At 50.1% G+C, this 19631-nt stretch overlaps 1 protein-coding gene across 4 annotated transcripts in view; it reads right to left on the bottom strand.

Moving 5' to 3' along the window:
* Positions 1–5889: 5889 nt before the first annotated feature.
* MAPRE2 (microtubule associated protein RP/EB family member 2) overlaps positions 5890–19631 on the bottom strand; it is a 155132-nt gene continuing 141390 nt past the window's right edge. For 2 of the 4 annotated variants that reach the window (XM_045065514.1, XM_045065513.1), the window contains exons 6-8: positions 17364–17503; positions 13015–13216; positions 12286–12788 (exon numbers count right to left, since the gene is read on the bottom strand). In XM_045065514.1, coding sequence (XP_044921449.1) covers positions 12730–12788; positions 13015–13216; positions 17364–17503 — 401 coding nt within the window. In that variant the 3' untranslated portion in view covers positions 12286–12729. Of the gene's footprint in view, positions 7370–12285; positions 12789–13014; positions 13217–17363; positions 17504–19631 lie in introns of those variants that run through there. The other 2 variants (XM_004752307.3, XM_045065512.1) reach the window with 2 other exon arrangements.

Genomic DNA, 19631 nt, shown 5'->3' with positions numbered 1-19631 from the left:
ATAAAAACACTCTCCCCTCCCCCCTTTCTTTAGCCAAAAAAAATTCTTTTGGGTCTTTCTGAGGTAGTATTAACCTTTTCTGGATACATGTTTTAAATTGAAAGAGTGTCTACATTTGGTAATTTTCCCCTCTTATTTCCTCTTGGGAGCATAGTTGAGTCAATACTTAAACATAGGAATCTTGTCAGTAAAGAAATGTGACCAGGAGTAGACACCCTTTCTGGGAAGCAGCCGCTGGTTCCTTCTCTGGTTCCCAGGGCATGGTTTCTCCAGAGGAGCAATGTTAATGGAATCCATGACCAAAGATCTTCCGTGGACAAGACACGCGGAGCTGTGGGCTTCTCTTCTGCTAAAGCTGCAGCCTTGGCGGAAATCCTCTTGCCAGCCTTTTGCCCCCTCCCACTTCAGCTGGCTTTGGGCTGCCGGGCCCCCCCTCCCCAGGGCCTGGGTTCTTACCTTGCCTGTTCTTTGAAGTGAGCACACAGCTCCTGCCTCAAGCTAATCTGTTCTTGTTGAGTCGAACCTGGATTGAGGACAGGATCAAATCCACCTCACACCACCACCCCCCAGCCCGGACCCCCCACCCATGCTATTCTCAAAATAGGATCAAGTGACTTGAAGGATACTGGATTATTCTTAAGATGTTTTAAAAAGGAAGAGAGATCACCTCTTCTACCACTGCCCCCTTTGCAGTCTTTCCTGCTCTTTCCTTCAGTAGGAAAATCATGTAAGGGGACTGCCACTGAGCTGGACAAGTAGGGAATGAGGAGGGAGCTGAAAGCTCTTGTAGGCTCTGCTCTGACAGGCACCACTGGTCCAGAGACCTCCTCCTAGGTCTTCAAAAAGTCAGTAAGTTCAGCCCCAAGGCACACTCACATCAGGTTTTGGGGGAGTTCTCCACAGAAACGCATCACTCTGTTCTCTTTGTGGAAGGGAACATAGTCCCATCAGAAGATGGCAGAGGCCTTTCACGACCTGCAAACCAGTGTGGGTAACAGACCAGGGTGGGTGACAGAGCATCAAAGCACGGGAGCTCGAGCACGGCCAACTTTCTCCTCAGTTAGCAGAGTCAGGAGTTACATGAGGCTTTTTCATCATGTCATGTGCTGACTTTATGGCTGTGTGGTTCGGCAGACTCTTTTTTAAAATTGCATGTAAACCGGCTATTAGGAGTGTTTTCAAATAAGTGTTTGGAGCATCTTTTTAATACTCAGAGGCTAACAAAACTGTGTTCTGACAAAGGAGTATCTACACTGTCAAGTCTTTTGCTTAGTGAAGACAGGGAGATAAAAACCACCTCTCTACCATTTCCCACATCATGTTCTCAGAAGAGAAAATTACATTTGAGCCTTTTTAGATCTGTACGTATGGCACATACAATGGTTCATTCTGTGCCTCTTAAAAAGGAATTATGTTTTACATCTTAGAGTAACTGTTAACAAAATTCAAAAAGAAAGCTAGATGACCTTGGATGTTGTATTGATAATATCTTAGCTGTGACTAGTCAGCATTCTGGGACACTAATTTCAAAATCTCTCTCAAGAAAAATTGAAAATGTTCTGAGGTAAAATTCACATTTTTCTTCTTGGCCCCCTCCCCCATTTTTTGCTCATGTGATGGGACAGTGTCTGTGTCTGCAGGACAGGACGATCCCTGAACCTATCTTTGAGAGAGCTTAGCCTCTGAGAGACTGATATTTAAGGTGATTTTCTATAGTTTCTCTCTGGAAAAACTTCGAAGCTGGTAAAAAAGAAAAAAAAAGTTTCATTGGGAGAAGGTCATATTTCATCTTTATAATAAATACGTCAGATTGGAAGAGAGAGCATCCTAGTGGAAAGCTGTTTTGATCAGATTAAAATTGTGAGTGCATTTATGGGAACTCTTTGTTCAAAACTTCTCTAATTTCTAAAGGTTAGAAATTAACGTGTGAGGGCAATTAGATTTGACTAAAACATTTTAGTAAAGTAAACACACCTAAAAAATTATACAGGTAACCTTCAAGACATAATATAATGTAAAAATGAGGGACATTTGGTATACAGAAGGAAATGTGTACTTTGTTCTGAAAAAAGAACCCATTCAGGTACTGGACTAGTTTCTTTTTTTTTTTTTTTAATTTTATTTTTTTTATCAGAGAGAGAGGGGGAGAGAGCGAGCACAGGCAGACAGAATGGCAGGCAGAGGCAGAGGGAGAAGCAGGCTCCCTGCTGAGCAAGGAGCCCAATGTGGGACTCGATCCCAGGATGCTGGGATCATGACCTGAGCTGAAGGCAGCTGCTTAACCAACTGAGCCACCCAGGCGTCCCTGGACTAGTTTCTATTGAATATCATAAGTTCAGATATACGTTGGTATGTTATTTTAAAAACACTTCACTTACACTCAGTCTTAAGAAAATAGTTACAAAATACCACAGGCGACCAGTTTAAGAAGTAAAGCTTGACTAGCTAAAAAGTCAACATTTTCAGTGAAAAAGAAAAGTGCATTCAACAAAGAAGCTTTGGCTGGGCCTTCCACAATCCTCATGGCAACACAGGAGGCGGGAGACCTCAGCAAACCTTCTGTGTCAGTCCTACCTGTACAGGGTGTGAGGGCTGGGGAGGGAGGGTCCTACCCTTGGGCAGTCCTGTGATCTCAAGTTCTGGTGCCCATGTGAGGACTCTTTTAGGGTTCGGTGGATTTTGAGGTTTGCCTTCCATTAGGCAATAAAGCCAGAGCTCTTTCAGTGAGTGGTGAAAATCTGAGTTCCCAGCTCACCAAAACTGGGGCTGCCTTGCGGTCTCAATCACATGGTCTGGCAACATGGCGTCAGGGCCAAGAGGCTGGGTTGGTGGTGTCTGCGCGTGATAGTGGCTGGAAGGATCACAGGAACTGTGTCTAGCAGGGAAGAGGAAGGCTAGGAAGGCCAGAAATGAAGTCACCGGTTTCATTTTAGAGAACTGACACTGTAGAACTTGAATTTCAGTGGAATTACATGAATTCCTTTCTGTCCCCTGCCCCCCTCCCCCAACTTATGGGCCTACCCATAATCTCACAGTCCCAGTAGGAACATGTTCAATTTTTAGAGATGATCTCAGATTTAATAAATGGAGCAAACCTGTCATTCCACCCATTTTGTACCATTAGTGATGTGTTTCCTAGAGTCCCCTGGTGTGCCTTTCAAGTCAGATGGAGTACACGTATTCTGGACTGTGCGTGTGCAGATGTCTAAGTGTGAAATCTAGTGTTTAAAACCCCAGGGTTGGCAAATGAAATGCAAACACACATGTGTCTTGAGCAGGAACTTTCACAACCCAGGTAAGAGCTCCGACTTCCGTCACACACTTACCGGTGCAGACATGAGTGTAGATGGAGAAGGGTGGTAGTCTCTTTCTCCTCTGTCCTTTTCCCGCTTCTCTGCTCTTAAAAGGGCCTAGAAGCAAGTGAATGGAAAATCGTCTCCGAAGGATAGTCTAGAAACCAAACCGGCCTCTAGGTGGCGCCGGAAAGCAGTTTCGGGCCGACTGGCATCTGGTAGGGTGGAGAGGGCCCCGGCTGAGCCTCTGTACCTTGCCAGCTCCTGGGCACAGTGTCCCACACGCTGCTGTCCCCTGCTCTCCAGCCTCTTCGGGCGGTTCACGGGGCCACTTCTAAGACATTTTTTCCACCTATTCCTGTGCCTATGAGTTGGTATTCAATTGATGTGGCTAAACCATCACTTGGTCCAAATCGTCAAACTAGAGCGCAAGAATGCGCTGAACCTGAGAGTGTTTGCTGATCCCAGGTCAGTTTGCCAGGAAGCCTCGAAACATCTGCCTGCTGCTCCCCCAGCTTCCTGCCCGCACAGCCCCATCTCGCCCATGTGCAGCAGGCTGGGGCTGCAGGAACGAGGCTTCGGTTCGCCTGGGAGAGCAATCTTCCCTAAGTGGATGGCTTGTCTGTTGGGTTTTTTTTTTTTTTTTTGGTAAAGTTTTTAAAAAGGTATCACAGCTGCTACATTTGAAATCAGATACTGATCTTTAATTCCTGTTAAAACATTAGCCATCAATAAAAGCAAGCCGCCCCCCCTACCATGTCCCGGTCAATCATAAGAAAATGTAAGTAGGGACACCTGGGTGGCTCAGTGGGTTGAGCAGCTGCCTTCGGCTCAGGTCATGATCCCAGCGTCCTGGGATTGAGTCCCACATCGGGCTCTTTGCTCCACAGGGAGCCTGCTTCTCCCTCTGACTCTGCCTTCCACTCTCTCTGCCTGTGCTTGCTCTCTCTCTCTCTCTGACAAATAAATAAAAATCTTTAAAAAAAAATTAAAAAAAAAAAAAAAAGAAAGAAAATGTAAGTAGATATGGGGTTCCAATAAACAACCTATTCACACACACATGCTCACTCGGAAGGAAACCCTTGGCATAAAAATGTAAGAATCTGTAAGTCCCGTCCTTTTAACATATACTTTTTTTTATTAAATATGTAAAAAGATAAACGCAAGTCAAGTTATTCACATATTCAGAGACAAAAAAAACTATCCTACCATGCGACAATAGGGTAATGTAAAATGAATGTGATACATCTGAATAAGACTTTTTCATCTATGATGTCATTACTTATCTATTTATAATTAACAATACATATGTTTACATTCCTTTCAGTTTACATTGAATATATAACAAAAGCTTTATGGTGTACTATTTAGTAAAAGTAATCTGAATGCATATTAAACCTTAACGGAATAATGGAAATACTCACCAGGGAAGGGAGGAGTTCTTGGTTCCCTTCTGGAGTTTACTTCTCTCTGGTCAACAAGGTGTTTGTCTGTTTTTTTTCTGCTTAGAAAGAAGACGGGCTCTCTCTCTGCCCCCTGCTTCAATCACTTCCTATCTGACACGAGCAGCGGAAGTGCTATCACCGGCCACAGCTGCGTGGCCAAGAATGAAGTCCGGCTTCTGCGAGGGCAGGCAGAGCCCACAAAGGGATGCTTCTCAGCCCGGCGTGAGGACACGTGATGGGGGTGGCCATGGAAGCAAGCGTGCCCTGGATGCCGAAAAGGGAGGACGATGGGGTGCGGGCCTCGGGGAGAAAGGAGTGGCCCTGGGGAAGGAGGTGGTCTGCACAGAAGTTGGGGTGCGGCCCAAGACGACGGAGACTCCTAGCTGTTCAAGATTCCCCCAAATATCCGTGATGTCGCACGCCACCCGGCACGCTGGAAGAGGGGTCAGATGCGGACAGAAAGAAGGATGTGGAACGCTTCTCTAAATCCGTGAGGAGCTGGCGCTAAGACCTGGGATGGAGAATCAAGAATGACCACCTGGGAAAGGGAAGGTATCTGGCCAGTAGCTTTCCTAGCTGACAAGGCTGGGGCACCAGGGGGAGGCAGAGCAGCTGTCCCCCGCGAGGCTGAGGCAACTTCCGCCATCATCACATCACACCCACCCCCATGCCGGCAATTCCGGCGTCACTGAGATGTCTCTGCCTAGCAACCACTGAAGCATGCTCTGCGCGTGGAGTTATTTACTGTGCCTCTGTACAAGAGCGATTTTTACAAAAGGAAGGTCCATACAAACGGCCGGGAGGGACCACACCGGTAAGCGTGCGGCCGAGCATAGCACAACCACCACCTGTACCCAGGTGTGGGAGGATGTCACTGCCGAGAGCCAGGCTGTCCAGCCCGAGAGAAGGGAGCTGCCGCCGCCGCGCAGAGCAGGCGGGAGAGAGAAGGAAGGGAAACCGAACACCACAGAACGTCTGTCCAGTTATGCACAGTGCGTTGTAATAACCTCACAAATACAAGCCATCGTGTTCACCGGTAACTCAAATACCACTTTGCTGCGAGAGATTGTGGGAAGACTTCTTTTGGTGGCAAGCTCCAATGCTAGAATTTAGAATTAGTATTCCATCAATTAATAAAGAAATGTCAAAGCTTTCGGATACATATTTCAGAAATTTATTTTAAGCTTTTCAGTTAAGAGGCCAGTGGGGCGGGCACACTTGTTTGTTCTTGCACCTGCTAAGTCAAATAACAAGTGAAGTACATCTAAAGTTAGGAAACCAAGTGAAATGAATGATCCAGGAAGGGATACCATCTGTCAGAGGAATAAGAGAGGCAGAGATTTGGAAAGATACTAAGAAAATGTGCAAATATTAGTTAAAAAAATAAGGAATGCTTTTAATTCATTCATGTTTCGCTCTATTTGCGAATTGCCACGGTTATCAATGACAAGGAGGGCCGGAGTATTAACGAGGGAAATCCCCTTTTCCCGAAGGTATGGGGAGTCATAGATTTTTTTTCCTATGCTGTCATTCCAGTGTCAACACCAGACTTCAGAATCCGGAGTCTCCCTTGGAATGACGCTCCTAGTAAGAAGGTCTTCACTTGGCAGCGAGCGTGCAGCACGACGCAGAGCCCTGCCCCTCAGGGGCGCACACCCTGAAGTCATTCTGGAGGAGGAGTCCCCTAACGCGGAGGACAGGCTTTGGGCTGAAAGCCAGAGAGAGGCAGGAGGACCTGCACCTACGCAGACCCCCTCTGGACTGTAGGTAATTGATGACAGCTTTTGGGGAGAGTGGCTGCCCACCAAAGAGGACCCTGAGAAAGAAAAAAGCATGAGAACCCGGGGGTGGGGGAGGGGAGGGCAAGCAGTCGGAGGGCGAAGTGGGGATGGGGGTGTCCTCGAGTGAATGTCTTTCGAAACTAACTGTGTGGCCGTCTGCCGTGCTCGGGGAGAAATACTGCTGGGCCCTGAAGTCCTAGTTTTGATTCCATTTTTTTTTTTCCCCTTTAGTGTTGGGAGTCGAGGGGGAAACTTTTTCCCTATAAAACAAGTCACTGTCCTTATGGCTTTCATATCAAGGATCTCTTTTCCCTTTGCTCCAATTTATCATTTGACCAAATTTACGTTCAGAGGTTAGACTTGCAAACATCAAAGCACCACGAATGTGTGACATCTAGTGACACTGGTTGAGAAATGCCAATATAAATACCATATATCAAATTACCATTGTTTCACACCAGGATAAAAAGGGGGTGGGGGGGGCGGTGGGGAGAGCTGTCCCGGAAAGAAATGAGAAGAGCAGAATCAATCCCAAGCAGCCAAGTGGTGAAGTGGTAGGTATGTGACCCCGTGACCTCTCAGGCCGCCCAACGGCCGGCTGCTAACGGGTCTTGGCAAAGGAAATGGGAACCGAGCGCAGTGGCTGGCGGATGCAACAGTGCGTTGATGTTAACGGCAGACTGGGAACGACTGGTTTCTGTTGAGCTTGAGGCCACACGTTTCTCCAGAAGAAAAGTTCCCACGCACAGCTGAAGGCGCAAGGGGCCAGGACGCTTCAGTACTCTTCTTGCTGCTGGGGCTGCTGGTCATGGACTTGGTCCTCAGCCTCGGCCTCTTCCGGGTGGCCCTCCTGCCAGACAGGGGGAGAGGTTTCAGCTGGAACTATGGACTGGGTTGGAGGCCCCGCAGTGTCCAGAGCACTCCCTCTCCCTAGACAGCATGTGCGAGGACCCCCCCTTGCCAGCCAGGGCTCTCCCACTCTCCGTGCCGATGCACCCCCAGATGCCGCTGCTTCCCCTCTCCAAGGACTTGTCATTCTAGAACACAGCGGTCAGGTGTGACGCACCTAACATTCCTTCATGGGACACATTTCCACATTCCTACCCTCGTGAAAGAGTCAACCAAGGCACGGCCTCCGAAGCATCATGACCACGCGGGAGAACCTGCTGTGAAAAGGCAGAGCCCTGGGCCACTGTGGGTGGTGGAGGGTCAGTTCCACCCTGCCGGCAGGCGATGCAACGCTTCGGCTTCCTTTCCTGCCCTGTCACTCTTCTTACTGAAACAGACCCTGTGGGAGATCGGATACTCCTCGGCTGTGGAGACGCCCCCGTCGGAGTCATAAGGCAAGGGAGGGCGGCAGGGGGGTCAGCAGCCATGGCTCAAGGCCTTTGGGATGTCTGCTTTGGGAACCTAAGTACTTCAGAGACAGGATCCAGAGGGTGGAGGTATTCTAGAACCCTTTAATTCATTCCTCTAACCCCCATGAGCACCGCTCCAGGGAACATCAGCCCTGGCTGGCTGCATTTGCAACTTCTGTTATGTTCTGACACAGGAAGCAAGCGGCTCTTATCACCTGAGCCAAGGGGGCCACTGCTCCCTCAGGAACGCACGTGGGACCCACAGGAGTGCTGGCGGCCTCACACCGGCCACACTCGCTCCTTTCTCAACCCCAGTACCCCACCCGCCTTCCTGCCAGGTCTATGCCCTATAGCCCCGGGCAAGCCCAGCCCCCTAGCCACCGTAGGGTCTTCTCTCCTGAGCCCCGTGCTTGCTTTCCCTGGGCCGGCAGCACTCAGTTTCCTCCTTAGCTACAAAACTCGGGCATGGAAGCTCATGTGTCTCCAACACGGTGGCCTCAGGTTACTCAAGTCAGGGATGGGACCTCACCCATCTGTGTCACACTTGGTTACTTCCCAACTTGGTACAGGTTGCGCTGAGAGGAAGAAATCCCTGAGGACCCAGGAACAGATGAGCACGTTACTCAACCACCGTGTGCCTTAGTTTTCCCATCTCTACAATGGAGAATTATAACAGGGGCACCCATTTAACAGTTTCCCAAGAGCTTCACTGATCGGTGAGTCAGTGGAGTCCCTGAATTCAACAGAGAAGTCAAGGAATTCAAGAAGGGAAGGTGCCTACAAGATTGGGCTGTTCATAACACCTATTGTGAGCTGCAAATATTTCATGGTGGGAGAATTCTTTGAAATATATTCTAGAAGTGGAAAGATTTAAAAAATGTAACCTTTTCTGTGACAACAGTAGAAAGGAACATCACACTGAAGACCCTGGTTCCAATCTAGCCCTATCCCTTATAGCTCGGGGTCCAGAGGCATAATGTTTAGTAACAGTCAGCTCTCCCCATGCCCAGGACCATCCCTCTTCCCATCCCCCGGAACTACTCCACCACGATGTGCCAAGGCCCAAGATCCTGCTCTGCCCACACTCTGTCTTCGGGGCCCCCCAACTCCTTCATGGCTTAACCGTATTTCATTCTGGCCTCAGAATGTCCCCCCCTGCCCCGCATTCCTGGGCCCTCAGTGCAGCCTCCGGTGCAGCAGCCTGGCCTACAGCCTTGTGGGAGATGAGGGTGGTCCTCGCTGCTCCGAAAGAGAGCACCTCAACTGACAGTGGCATTCCTAGGGGAGCAGGGGAGTATCTGTGGGCATAGTACAAGACCGCGCAAGTCACTGCCCTCTCCCAGTGAGGGTTCTCCCTCCTGTCCAGGGGCGAAAAAGAAGTCTAGTGGTCATGGGTCTTTACCAGGAGTGGGAGCCTGGGAACTCCCCGGCGTCCATTCTGCCACATGTTCCTTCCTGATGCCGCTCCCCTACCTTCTCCCCAGTGTCAACTACTCTCCGCTTCACGTCCTGGCTCGGCTTTGGTCAGGCGACGCACCGCAGCCCTGAGTGGGGTCAGGGATGCTATTTCATCCATCACCCTAACTCTGTACTGCTAGTGCGGTACCTGCCTTTCCTCCAGCTAGGACTGCAGCAGGCCACAAGTGTGCGTTCCTTAGTTGTTTAGTGTGTGTTAGGTGCACGGGAGGTATCAGACCTGAGGATCTGTTTGACATTTTAAAGAAGATCGCATTTGCTTACAGCACAGTTGGGAGTTAACTGCGCAATAATGGGGTTAACCCAGGACTGAAAGTCAAAGACTTGGGCCTGTAACAAGCTGTGGGACCAGGAACCCATGAGTTCAGACCTCACCACTGGTCTCCCCTTCCTACTTGGCAAGCGAGGGGGCACTGCTGTCTGCAGCGGGCCAAGGGCAGCTCTCAAGGTGACGTCATCTGCCTGTGGGAACTGTGGACTCCAGACTCTTACCAGGATAAAGTGCAAACCTCCCAGCTTATCAAGGGATTGCTAATGCTAGGGGTGCAGGTTAAGGCAGTGTGAAGGTCTGCAGAACAGATCTGGAAGGCTGAGGCGGTTGGACTACGTATCACAGCCAAGTGCTCCCAGCTCACACCAGCCTAGGTAAGCTCCCAGGAAGAAAAATTTTCTGATGCCCTCCATGAAAAGGAACAACTGAAACCCGCATGGAAGTGGAAGCCAGGCAAAACCTATGCCAGACAATGCCCTGGAGCACTACGGGCTAAATTCTAGTGTTTGCCTATCATCAGAGCTTTCTCAAGGTTTGGCTGTGAGCGAGCCTAGAGTTCAGCATTCTCATGATCTCAGTGGAAAGAGCAGCAAGTTGGAAGCCTGTGGGAAGGCTCTTGCCTACCATAGGAGGAAAATGGGGGCAAAGGCAGGAGGACGGTTACCGGTGGCTCCCGACTTCCTCGATGGGGCTGGGGCACTCAGGAGGCTCACGTGCCCCGGGGACACCGGCCACATCTGGTCGTTCTTGGCTCAGGGCTGTGCCCACCTGGTTTCCTCTGCCTGCACAATCCTCTCCCTTCCCTAGCTCTGTGCAGCTGCTCTTCCCCGTCATTCTTCACACCCACCCCAACGTCCTCTTCTCTAGAGTATCTGCTTGTCACTCCGGGCTGTCGTCGTAGGCTCGCCACACAAGTTTATGCCTCTCTTACCGCATGGGTCATACCTGACATAGTCCAGTCAGTGGCCCCTCGCTGAGGCAGTGCCTCTGTCCCTTTCTGTCCACCCAAGCCTTAGTCCAGTGACAGAAACACAGGCTCTTCCCCAGAGCTCTCGGTTGCATGGAGAGGAATCTTTAGATCACCAACAGTGACTTTTGTGACAGTGCCTTGGGAATTAAGTGCCTGTTTATATAAGCAGGCACACCTCAGCTGACAGATGGGACAAGGCAGCACCTAAGCAATGACTAAGTCCAGATACCTGTGGCCCCAAAGGGAAAAAGATCCTGAGGATGATAAAGAGGGGCACGAGAAGGCTGTCTGGTGATCTGCTTTGGAAACTTCCATTACGTTTCTACAACGGTGAACTGAACCACCCCTGTTTACTTCTGTACGCAAACTCCCATCTGGATTTCCACATCTTCCAAACATTCTATTCTAGGATTGACTCCCAAGAATCAAAGACCAGCCATCACCAAATAAAGACTTAGAGAAGAAGCCTCTCCGGCAAACACCTGTCCCTGAAACGCAACTTAGGGTGCGTCTGTATTTAACTGAACAACAGGCACAGGGTGGAATCCCCTGAGGTCACACTCAGAAGTCAGGAACTCTCACCCAGGGCCGGCCCTGCTGGCTGTGAGCCAGAGCTCAGGGATCCATGTCAGCTCTGAGCTTGGAGGGCACCTGAGCAGGTCCTGCACAAGAACTCCCTCTTGGGACAAGACCCGAGTGAGGTGGCTGTCGGAAGGGTTCTCCTCCTGCCCACAGCACAGGGCTGGGATGCTGCCACTGCCTTCCTCTGTCAGTGAGCCTGGTCCTTCAGAGGGGGGCGCCATGGAGACCGGCTGGCTTTAGCCTCTAATAAGCAAGCAAGCACTCGGGCCACAGGCATTTGGGCTGCTGCCGGCACACTAGGAATCAGGACGTTTCTGCCATCGGATCTGAAAACATTGAGAACCGTATTTTGTGAAGCCATCTCTGCCTCTGGGACCTGGACAGGAAGTTTCTCAGTGCTTCAAGATCTACAGTCTGAGCCAATGATAACTGAGAAAGAGGCTTCAAAACAAAACAAAACAAAACAAAAATATGGGCTGGGGGAAGGGAACAAAAAATGTAGCCGAGGAGGCCTCAAACCCTGGGCTGTTTTAGAAAATCTCATCTCTAGGATTCCAGATCTAGCAAGGAGTAAACATTTGCCTGGTATTGGGCTGGAATAAGTCCTAAAGTAAACTTGCCGGTGACTTGTTCCCGGTGGGTGGAAGTGACAAACACGGCTCACCCCCAGAACCCTGGGAGGGGCCCTGGGTGTCCAAGTTCAATAGCCTCAGACGCTTCCACCAGCTGCAGCCTGGCCTAGGGAAGAGCTCAAAACCCCAGCCCAGACCCCTCTTTCACACCTTCCACGGGGGTGGGGGGGGGCTCCTGGTCAGGCTCCCACTCCTGCCTTGCTGCCCAGCCCCTCACTCATCTCTCCCCCGCTCTTCCCTTCCTGCTCTTGAGTCTCTTTCCTCGGCTGTTCCTCACACCTGCTTTCCATCACCGGGATGGAATCCACATGCTGGGATTCCCCCTCCCACTGCTCCCCCTCACACTCCTGAGGAGAAGCCCTGCTAGTCCTGCCCAGAGAGGAGGCCGTCTTTTTTTTTTTTTTTTTTTTTTTTTAATTTTTGTTTTTTAAGATTTACATAATCTCTCTGCCCAACATGGGACTTGCACTCATGACCCTGAGATCAAGAGTTGCAGGGCTTTTCCGACTGAGTGAGCCAGACACCCCCAGAGGAGGCCTTCTAAAAATATTTTTCAGCTAAGAGCTGTTGCGTAGAGCTGGTCTGCACTGCCAATGAGGAACCAAGACAACCAGCACTGCAATAAAAACAGGCAGTTGTGAGGCTGATGGGGATGGGAAAAACATTTAGACGAATTCTTCCTCTAACCATACTCTGTTCTGTCAGGAAGAATCTTACACACATTCTTGCTGCTCCGCTGCTCAGAGCTGAAAACCACTTGGTACCTGGCTGCATCAACCTATTTTTCTCAGTCAGTCCTCCTCCTCTTCCCCAGCCCTGGCCACTCATCTCTTCCCAGATGGATTCATGAATACACGTGGGTTAAAAAATCACGAGGATAGTGATACTTGTTCCTCTGGGAATAACCAATGCACGGAGTCCTCATTCTCCGAGGTCCCAGGGCATCTGAAGGCCCACTGATCGCTGCCCTGACCAACGACATCGCTTTATTTTTATTTTTATTTATTTTTTTTTTTAAAGATTTTATTTACTTATTTGACAGAGAGAGAGATCACAAGTAGGCGGAGAGTCAGGCAGAGAGAGAGAGAGAAGCAGGCTCCCGCTGAGCAAAGAGCCCGATGCGGGGCTCGATCCCAGGACACTGAGATCATGACCTGAGCCGAAGGCAGCGGCTTAATCCACTGAGCCACCCAGGCGCCCCACGACATCGCTTTAGAACGCAGCAGTCAAGGGCTCTCCTCACACTTACATGTTCTTCCGAAGCATAGAGGACTTCCATTAGTCGCTGCACGAGGTCATCGTTTTCCTGCCCGTGTTCTTGGCAGAGTAGCTCAATCTCTCTCAACTTGCCGAAGTAGAAATCTCTCTCCTTTTCCACACCTTCGAGGGCAAGTTTTAATGAGTGTACCTGCAAGGGAGTGAGGGTAGAAGGAAAGAAAACCCAAAAAACAGTATAAGAAACGTGAGCAACTCCGCCTTTCTATATAGACGGGAAACAACAGATGTGCAACGGAGCTCGAGCCTTGGCCACAAGGTCAACTCCGCCAGCAGGCCAGTCGTGCCCTCTGCCAACTGACGTTCCTAACCACTGTTGAACGGATTCTTCTGCTCAACACGGTGGCATACGGGCTCCGAGCAAGTTCTCCTCCTTGCCTGCTAACACAGGCTAGAGCACTAGAGCACATCCTTCTCCTACCCTGTTCATCCTCTGAGGGGAGGCAGGGCAGAGAGGCTGCTGCTGTGGTGAGCTTAGATGTATCCCGAGGACCCTCCTTTCTTCAGAAGAGCCACCCTTCGTTTTGGAGCCCTGCATAAATGTCCCTGAGTATCCTAGACAGATGCTTTCTATGGAGAAACGGGGTCCCAGTTACCCAAGGACAACCGGGTGAGACGGAGAGCCTGGCTGAGTGGATCGGGTTGAAGTCCTCTGGTTCTGGCTCTGGGGCCACTGCAGGGAGTGCAGGGGGAAGAAGATGAGGAAGCCCCGTGCCCTCAGCCAAGCAGCCCTTCATTCCCTTTTCCCCCCGAATGCGATTCCAGGACCTTCCACTAGGGCTGTGCGGCCTCTCCCAGTGGTGACAGAGATGGTGTAGGAAGGAGGCAACAGCTGGGCTGAAGAACACGGACAGTGGCGTCAACAGACTGGGTGTCCAATCCTAAATGGGCACATCAGGTACACACAGGCCCAAACCATCACACTGTGCCTGCTTCCTGGAAATGCTTTTTTTTTTTTTAAAGCCCCTGTGTTTAGATTTACGTAGACAATATCCTTTAGGAGGTAAATTAAATCACTCATGCTCCTCCTCAGGTGAAGTCTCATTCAGTGCACTAAAATCACCCTAATAGGATTTCTAAAAATTACCTTTGGAAGGGGAAATTTTCTTCTCTGATAATTCTGGGCTTTCGTACATGCTATTGATCTGGCTGGAGTTACTGGTCCATCCGTCCCCTTCCTGCACACTGGGCCCAAGACCCACCGATATGGCCCCCTCCGAGCTCACCTCGCAGACCCCCTCCCAAGCAGCTCTCAAGGCGGCTGAGCATCTCGCTAACTTTCCCTCTTATTTCTGATAAGATGGTTGGGTTATTTGTAAAACCTGAAGGCCACCAGAAGCCTTAAGTAGAGGAAGAAGAAAACTTCCCTTATTCCAGAAATTGTTCCTTGTTGTAAAACAAACCAACCCCTTCCTGAGGCTTGGCCACGGGGTCCCTCTGCAGCCCGTGGTGGTGCTAGCAGATAGACCGTGGCACTTCAGGTGTCTGAATCTGCCAGCTCTCCCCAGACGAGGCAAGAAGGGTCTCTGGATGCATCCAACCCATGGAAATCAGGTTTGCTGCCTCTTGAGAGAGCTGTGGTCTGTACAACATACAGGGGCTGAGGCTTCTGGAGAAACTTCCAGCCCAGGCTGGCCTCTGGTGGTTCTCCAGATGCGCTGGGGAACGGACGCACAGCTGTGAACATCCCCAATAAAGACCAACAGGGGCTGGAGTGTATGAGGACAGTGAAGTGGCCAAGCAAAGTCCACGTTCCCAGTCCCGGGAGCTGATGCCAGGCCAAACCTGAGGTATCACCACAGAGGCCAAAGCGGTGGAAGGGACACTGGGGATGGACCCCTGAGTATGTCAAGAGGAAGAGACAAGAAGGGCAAGTTCTCTCCCCTCCCTCTCAGTGACCTCCCAGCTCTGTTGCCCACCCCGCCTCCCGTGTCTGCCCGGGGCCAACCAGCGCCCACTCTCCAGCCCGAGGGGCCCCTGAGCACGGCGGTGACCCCCCCCCCCCCCGCTGCCCACTGCCTGTCTGCTGACCCACGCTCCACACACAGCCCTCAGGATTTTAGTTGTCATCTTGTCCTGCTTTTTAAGAGAGAAAGAGCGAGCAGGGGTGCGGGAAGAGAGGGAGGGAGGATCTTGAGCAGGCTCCGTGCCCAGCAGGAGCCCAGCGCAGGGCTCTGTCTCCCCACCTTGAGCTGAAAGCAAGAGTCAGGCGCTCAACGGACCAAGCGAGCCACCCAGGCGCCCCTCCCCTCTGTCTTTTGATTCGTTTCTATCGCTGGAATTGTCATGGGAGACCGCCTGAACAGAGGCAGGAGGCCAAGTAAATGAGAATTCTTCAAGTTTATGGCACTCATCACTTGCTCTATTACGGCTGTAATTCACTCTGCAGCTGAGGCATCTCCGCCCAGCCCTTCCTCGTCCCGGAGCCCTCCGTCCTTGCACAGTGATGCCCTGTGGCTCCCGCCAGCATCAGCAAGGCCCCCTTGTTCCCCGGGACAGAAAACGGAGGGAGAACACAGAAACAGGGCTATGGATCCAGAGTCAGTGTTCAGTGAACAGTTGGAAGAACGCTCACAACGGACAAGGGAACGGACATAGCCCTCCTTGGTGAGCATGGGGCAGACAAGGGCAGTGAAGCCCTTTGGAAGCAACAAAGGAGTTATAAGCTCATTGGAAAGCTCCTCTCACTCTTCTCCCTCTCCCCGTTAGAGTGACGTTTTTGGATGAGAAGATGAGTTCTGGGTCTCTGGGGGATGGGAGGCTCTTTGAGTAACTGGACAGCTAATGGGAGCACGGAGCCAGCCCCAAGGAGAGGAAGGGGGTCTGTCTGGCTAAGGCCAAGTGGGAGAAGGGCAGGAAGGATCTTGAGGTTTCCGTGTCGTTATACTTTGGGTTGGAAGGTTGGATACTTGGGTATGGTAGAGGGAGACCACAGGGAGGAAAGAGATCGTGACAGAATAAGAGGTAATCAAGATACCAAAAGGACTTGGGTTCCTGAGGAGAAAAGGTTATAAATCTAAAGCATCAGAGACCCACGCCTTATTCTCTCTAGGTCTGTTCGGATCTGCTCGGAGACTTGGGCATGTGGCCCACGGCTCACTGAGGCTGCACCACCAGCCTTTTATTTAAGAAGAACCTACTACTGGAAATTCCGTATGGGCTCAAACTGAGAGTCAGCAGGTAGTTGGAACATTCCACAGTTTCCAAATCAAAGTCGTACCCACTGGATGACTCTGGGGTTCACACCATTTTCATTAAAGTGATCAGAATTGTAAAGACACGCCTAAGCAACCCCCGCTTTCAAACTAGACTCCTGACTGCAAATATACAGTTATCTCAAAACTGTTTCCAGACTCGTGCTGGCTCATCAGGAATCAGATTAATCACCAGGAATGGCCTGACCACTCTTCTGGGAACAGCCTAAGAACCATGAATAAAGGCTCCTCTCCCAGTGGTGGGAGCAGCCAGGATACAGGACTCTCTCCTAACTCAGGTCGGGGGAGGCGTCTTCTGCAGGCGGCCTTGTGCTCCCAGTGGTTTTATTACCTTTCGACGACATCTAATCCTAGGCAAAACTAGCTACTGGTAGGTAGACATCATACCTAAACTTTTATATTGAAAATTTCCATGATAGGAGAGCTAGATTTAGACAAAAAAGAACATTTTTCAACTTAAAACACAACTGGGGCCTTTCTAACCCTCAAGTATTGGGCTTGGTGCTTCTGTAGCATCCATCTACTGTTGTGGGAAGTGTCCTGTGTTTACTTTGCTGGCATAATCGCCCACCTCAGACCACTGCTCTCAGTCCTACGAGGGAAGGGAAGGTCAAAGGTCTCTCTCTCACTACCCATTATGTTAGTAGCACCCAGTATGGGGTCTGTCCCAGAGGACAGGCCTGACAAATAGCTGCTGCCATATAAAGGAAGGAGAAAGAGTGAATGGTACCTAGCCTGGCCGGAAGTGGGCAGAGAGGCCGTGGTGTAGCCTGGAGCTGGTGACTGGGCCTTGAGATGGTGTGTGTGTGGTGGGGGGTGAGGTGGGGAGAGAGATGTTGGCCTGTGGACCTGCATTTACGTGAGGCCGAGTCCTTCTGTATTAATGTACCGCTTTGATTTCTGACTAACATCTTTTGTTCCTAGTGGGCCAATGATTTTATCTGCCTGAACTATTTCTTTAATCCCTACTTGCTTGAAACTACTGCCCCCGCTCCCTTACCTCAGCCTATAGGTGTTTGCTCCCTCCCTCCCCTCTCAGAGACCTGGCCAGGGCTGATGAGTTACCTGTTCATTAAGCTGTATGACCTGTGTTTCTAAATCTTTATCAGATTTGGATGCTGAGCTGCTGGACGAAGCCCTTTTGGCTGATGAGGGACGAGAAGGTGTGGATCCCGGCTTAGACGCTGGACTGGATTTAGCCGCACCTGAAAGTAAGCAGAACAGATTACAAATATTGGCAACATTGAGGATGCTTTTTAGATCACAAATATACAATATAAAAGTCTACCAGAAAGTATAGAAGGTAGCTCCAATGATCCCTTCCGATCACAGGAGTAGCACACACAGAGAGAAAGTGCACACAGGGGCGCCGGAGTGGCTGTGGGTTAAGCATCTGTCTTTGGCTCAGGTCATGATCCCAGGGTCCCAGGATTGAGCCCAGTGTTGAGCTTCCTGCTCAGTGGGAAGCCTGCCTCTCCCTCTACCTCTGCCCCCATTCATGCTCTCTCTCTCCCTCAAATAAATAAAATCTTTTAAAAAAGGAAAAAATGGTACACAAAGTACAAAGACAGGGTCCACTTGGGCAAATTATTTACTATTTCTGAGCACTCTTTCCTTTCACTCTGAGATTAAGTTGTCCTTTCTCCCTCTGTAGAGGTAAGAACGACTCGTACTAAGATTTTAAGGTTTTTTTTTTAAGAGGAAATGTTCTTCGATAACCTTGAAGTACCACCATAATGAAGTTTCTAATGAACAAGAAAAAAGAGCCTCTGATAGATTAACACTTTAGAAAGACTTCAATACAAGGGCCTATTTTTGCCCCATTCCCTAGCTTCAGCCACTTGACAGCGTCCGGGAGCCATGACCTCTCCGGAGCAGCGCGTGCCCCTGTTCCATACGCTCTGGTGTCTGGAGTTTTACTGGGACTGAGAGAGCTTCTTGAGGGGGGCGGATTCCAAGGGAGGGGCAGGGAAGGGACAGGGCGGGACACCTCGTGGCAGGAAGCAAGGATGTGTTCACGGGCTCATGTGAACAGGCACAGGGGCCCGTGGGAAAACGTCTCCGACTTAGCCACACGCAGGGCAGTTTTATATATCAAAAGAATAATGGCTCTAATGGACTGTAATACAATCAATAAAAATCTAGTTGAGAATGATGAGAAGGAGGGGGAAGGGAAGGAGGGAGGGAGGATATGAACATCTTTCTAGAACACGGACAGCTAGCAAATGCAGAAGAAACGTTAGACCTGGAAAAATCACCATTTTGCAACAAAGGTAACTGGTCCAGGAAAGGCTCACCGACTCTAAAACATTAAGTGAGAAGTTTGGGGGGAATAAGCCAGTCATGCATGTCAAGGTATTGTCCTAAAATTTACTTTCTGTAATGGAAAAAAGATACGCCTTTGCCTTTACAATGGGAAGGTCTGGGAATTAGCACCTTGACCAAGTGATTCAACAGCACCACTAATAATGATAGAAACTGAGCGGAGCAGGAGGTCACTGATGTCAGGTAAGATCGTGCCCACTGGAAGCTCAGCTCCTAATAAGTACTCACAATCTAGAACATGACAGACACAGGAAGTGGCTTCTGCAGCCAAAACTGTGCAACGACGTTTACACACTTCGTGCATTAAGAAATGCAGCGCCTGGGGCGCCTGGGTGGCTCAGTGGGTTAAGCCGCTGCCTTCGGCTCAGGTCATGATCCCAGAGTCCTGGGATCGAGTCCCGCATCGGGATCTGTGCTCGGCGGGGAGCCTGCTTCCTCCCACCGCCCTCTGCCTGCCTCTCTGCCTGCTTGTGATTTCTCTCTCTGTCAAATAAATAAGTAAAATCTTAAAAAAAAAAAAAAAAAATGCAGCGCCATTACCGGGGGCCCACCTGGTCTCCACCACACGCAGCTTAGCCTGGTGGGGAGGTGCTCCACCCAATCCCCCGCCATGCTCCCGCACCCCCTGCTTCTCCAGAAGGCTCTTGGAGCACAAGGAACCAGCGTCCCTCACCTTTGTAACCCTAGTATTTAGCACCACGCCTGGCTGAACGTATATTTTCTGAAGGTACAAATGTTGAAATAAACACGTGAACAAGTAAATACAACCTGGTTCTGTGGTTTCTAGTTTCCCAGTTTATCAGTACTAACAGATCAGAAAGAGGCAGGGGCTAATGAAGCCAAGTGTGCTGACAGCAGTTACAAGTTTCAACCGATCTCCTAACAATAACGTAGCAAACCGCAAGAGTTCAGGTATAAAGGCAAAATCCTACATCTCCTCAGAAAGCACTGGCAATATCACACCCTTTAGAATCTGTGACAAGGGCAAAAAGAATTTTCTTCTAAATT

This window comes from Mustela putorius, unplaced genomic scaffold (assembly GCF_011764305.1).
Source record: "Mustela putorius furo isolate JIRA1106 unplaced genomic scaffold, ASM1176430v1.1 tig00003858_pilon_pilon_pilon, whole genome shotgun sequence".
NCBI classification, from domain to species: domain Eukaryota; kingdom Metazoa; phylum Chordata; class Mammalia; order Carnivora; family Mustelidae; genus Mustela; species Mustela putorius.
Note: the sequence above shows the minus strand (reverse complement) of the source record. Positions and strands in the feature narration are given on the sequence as shown.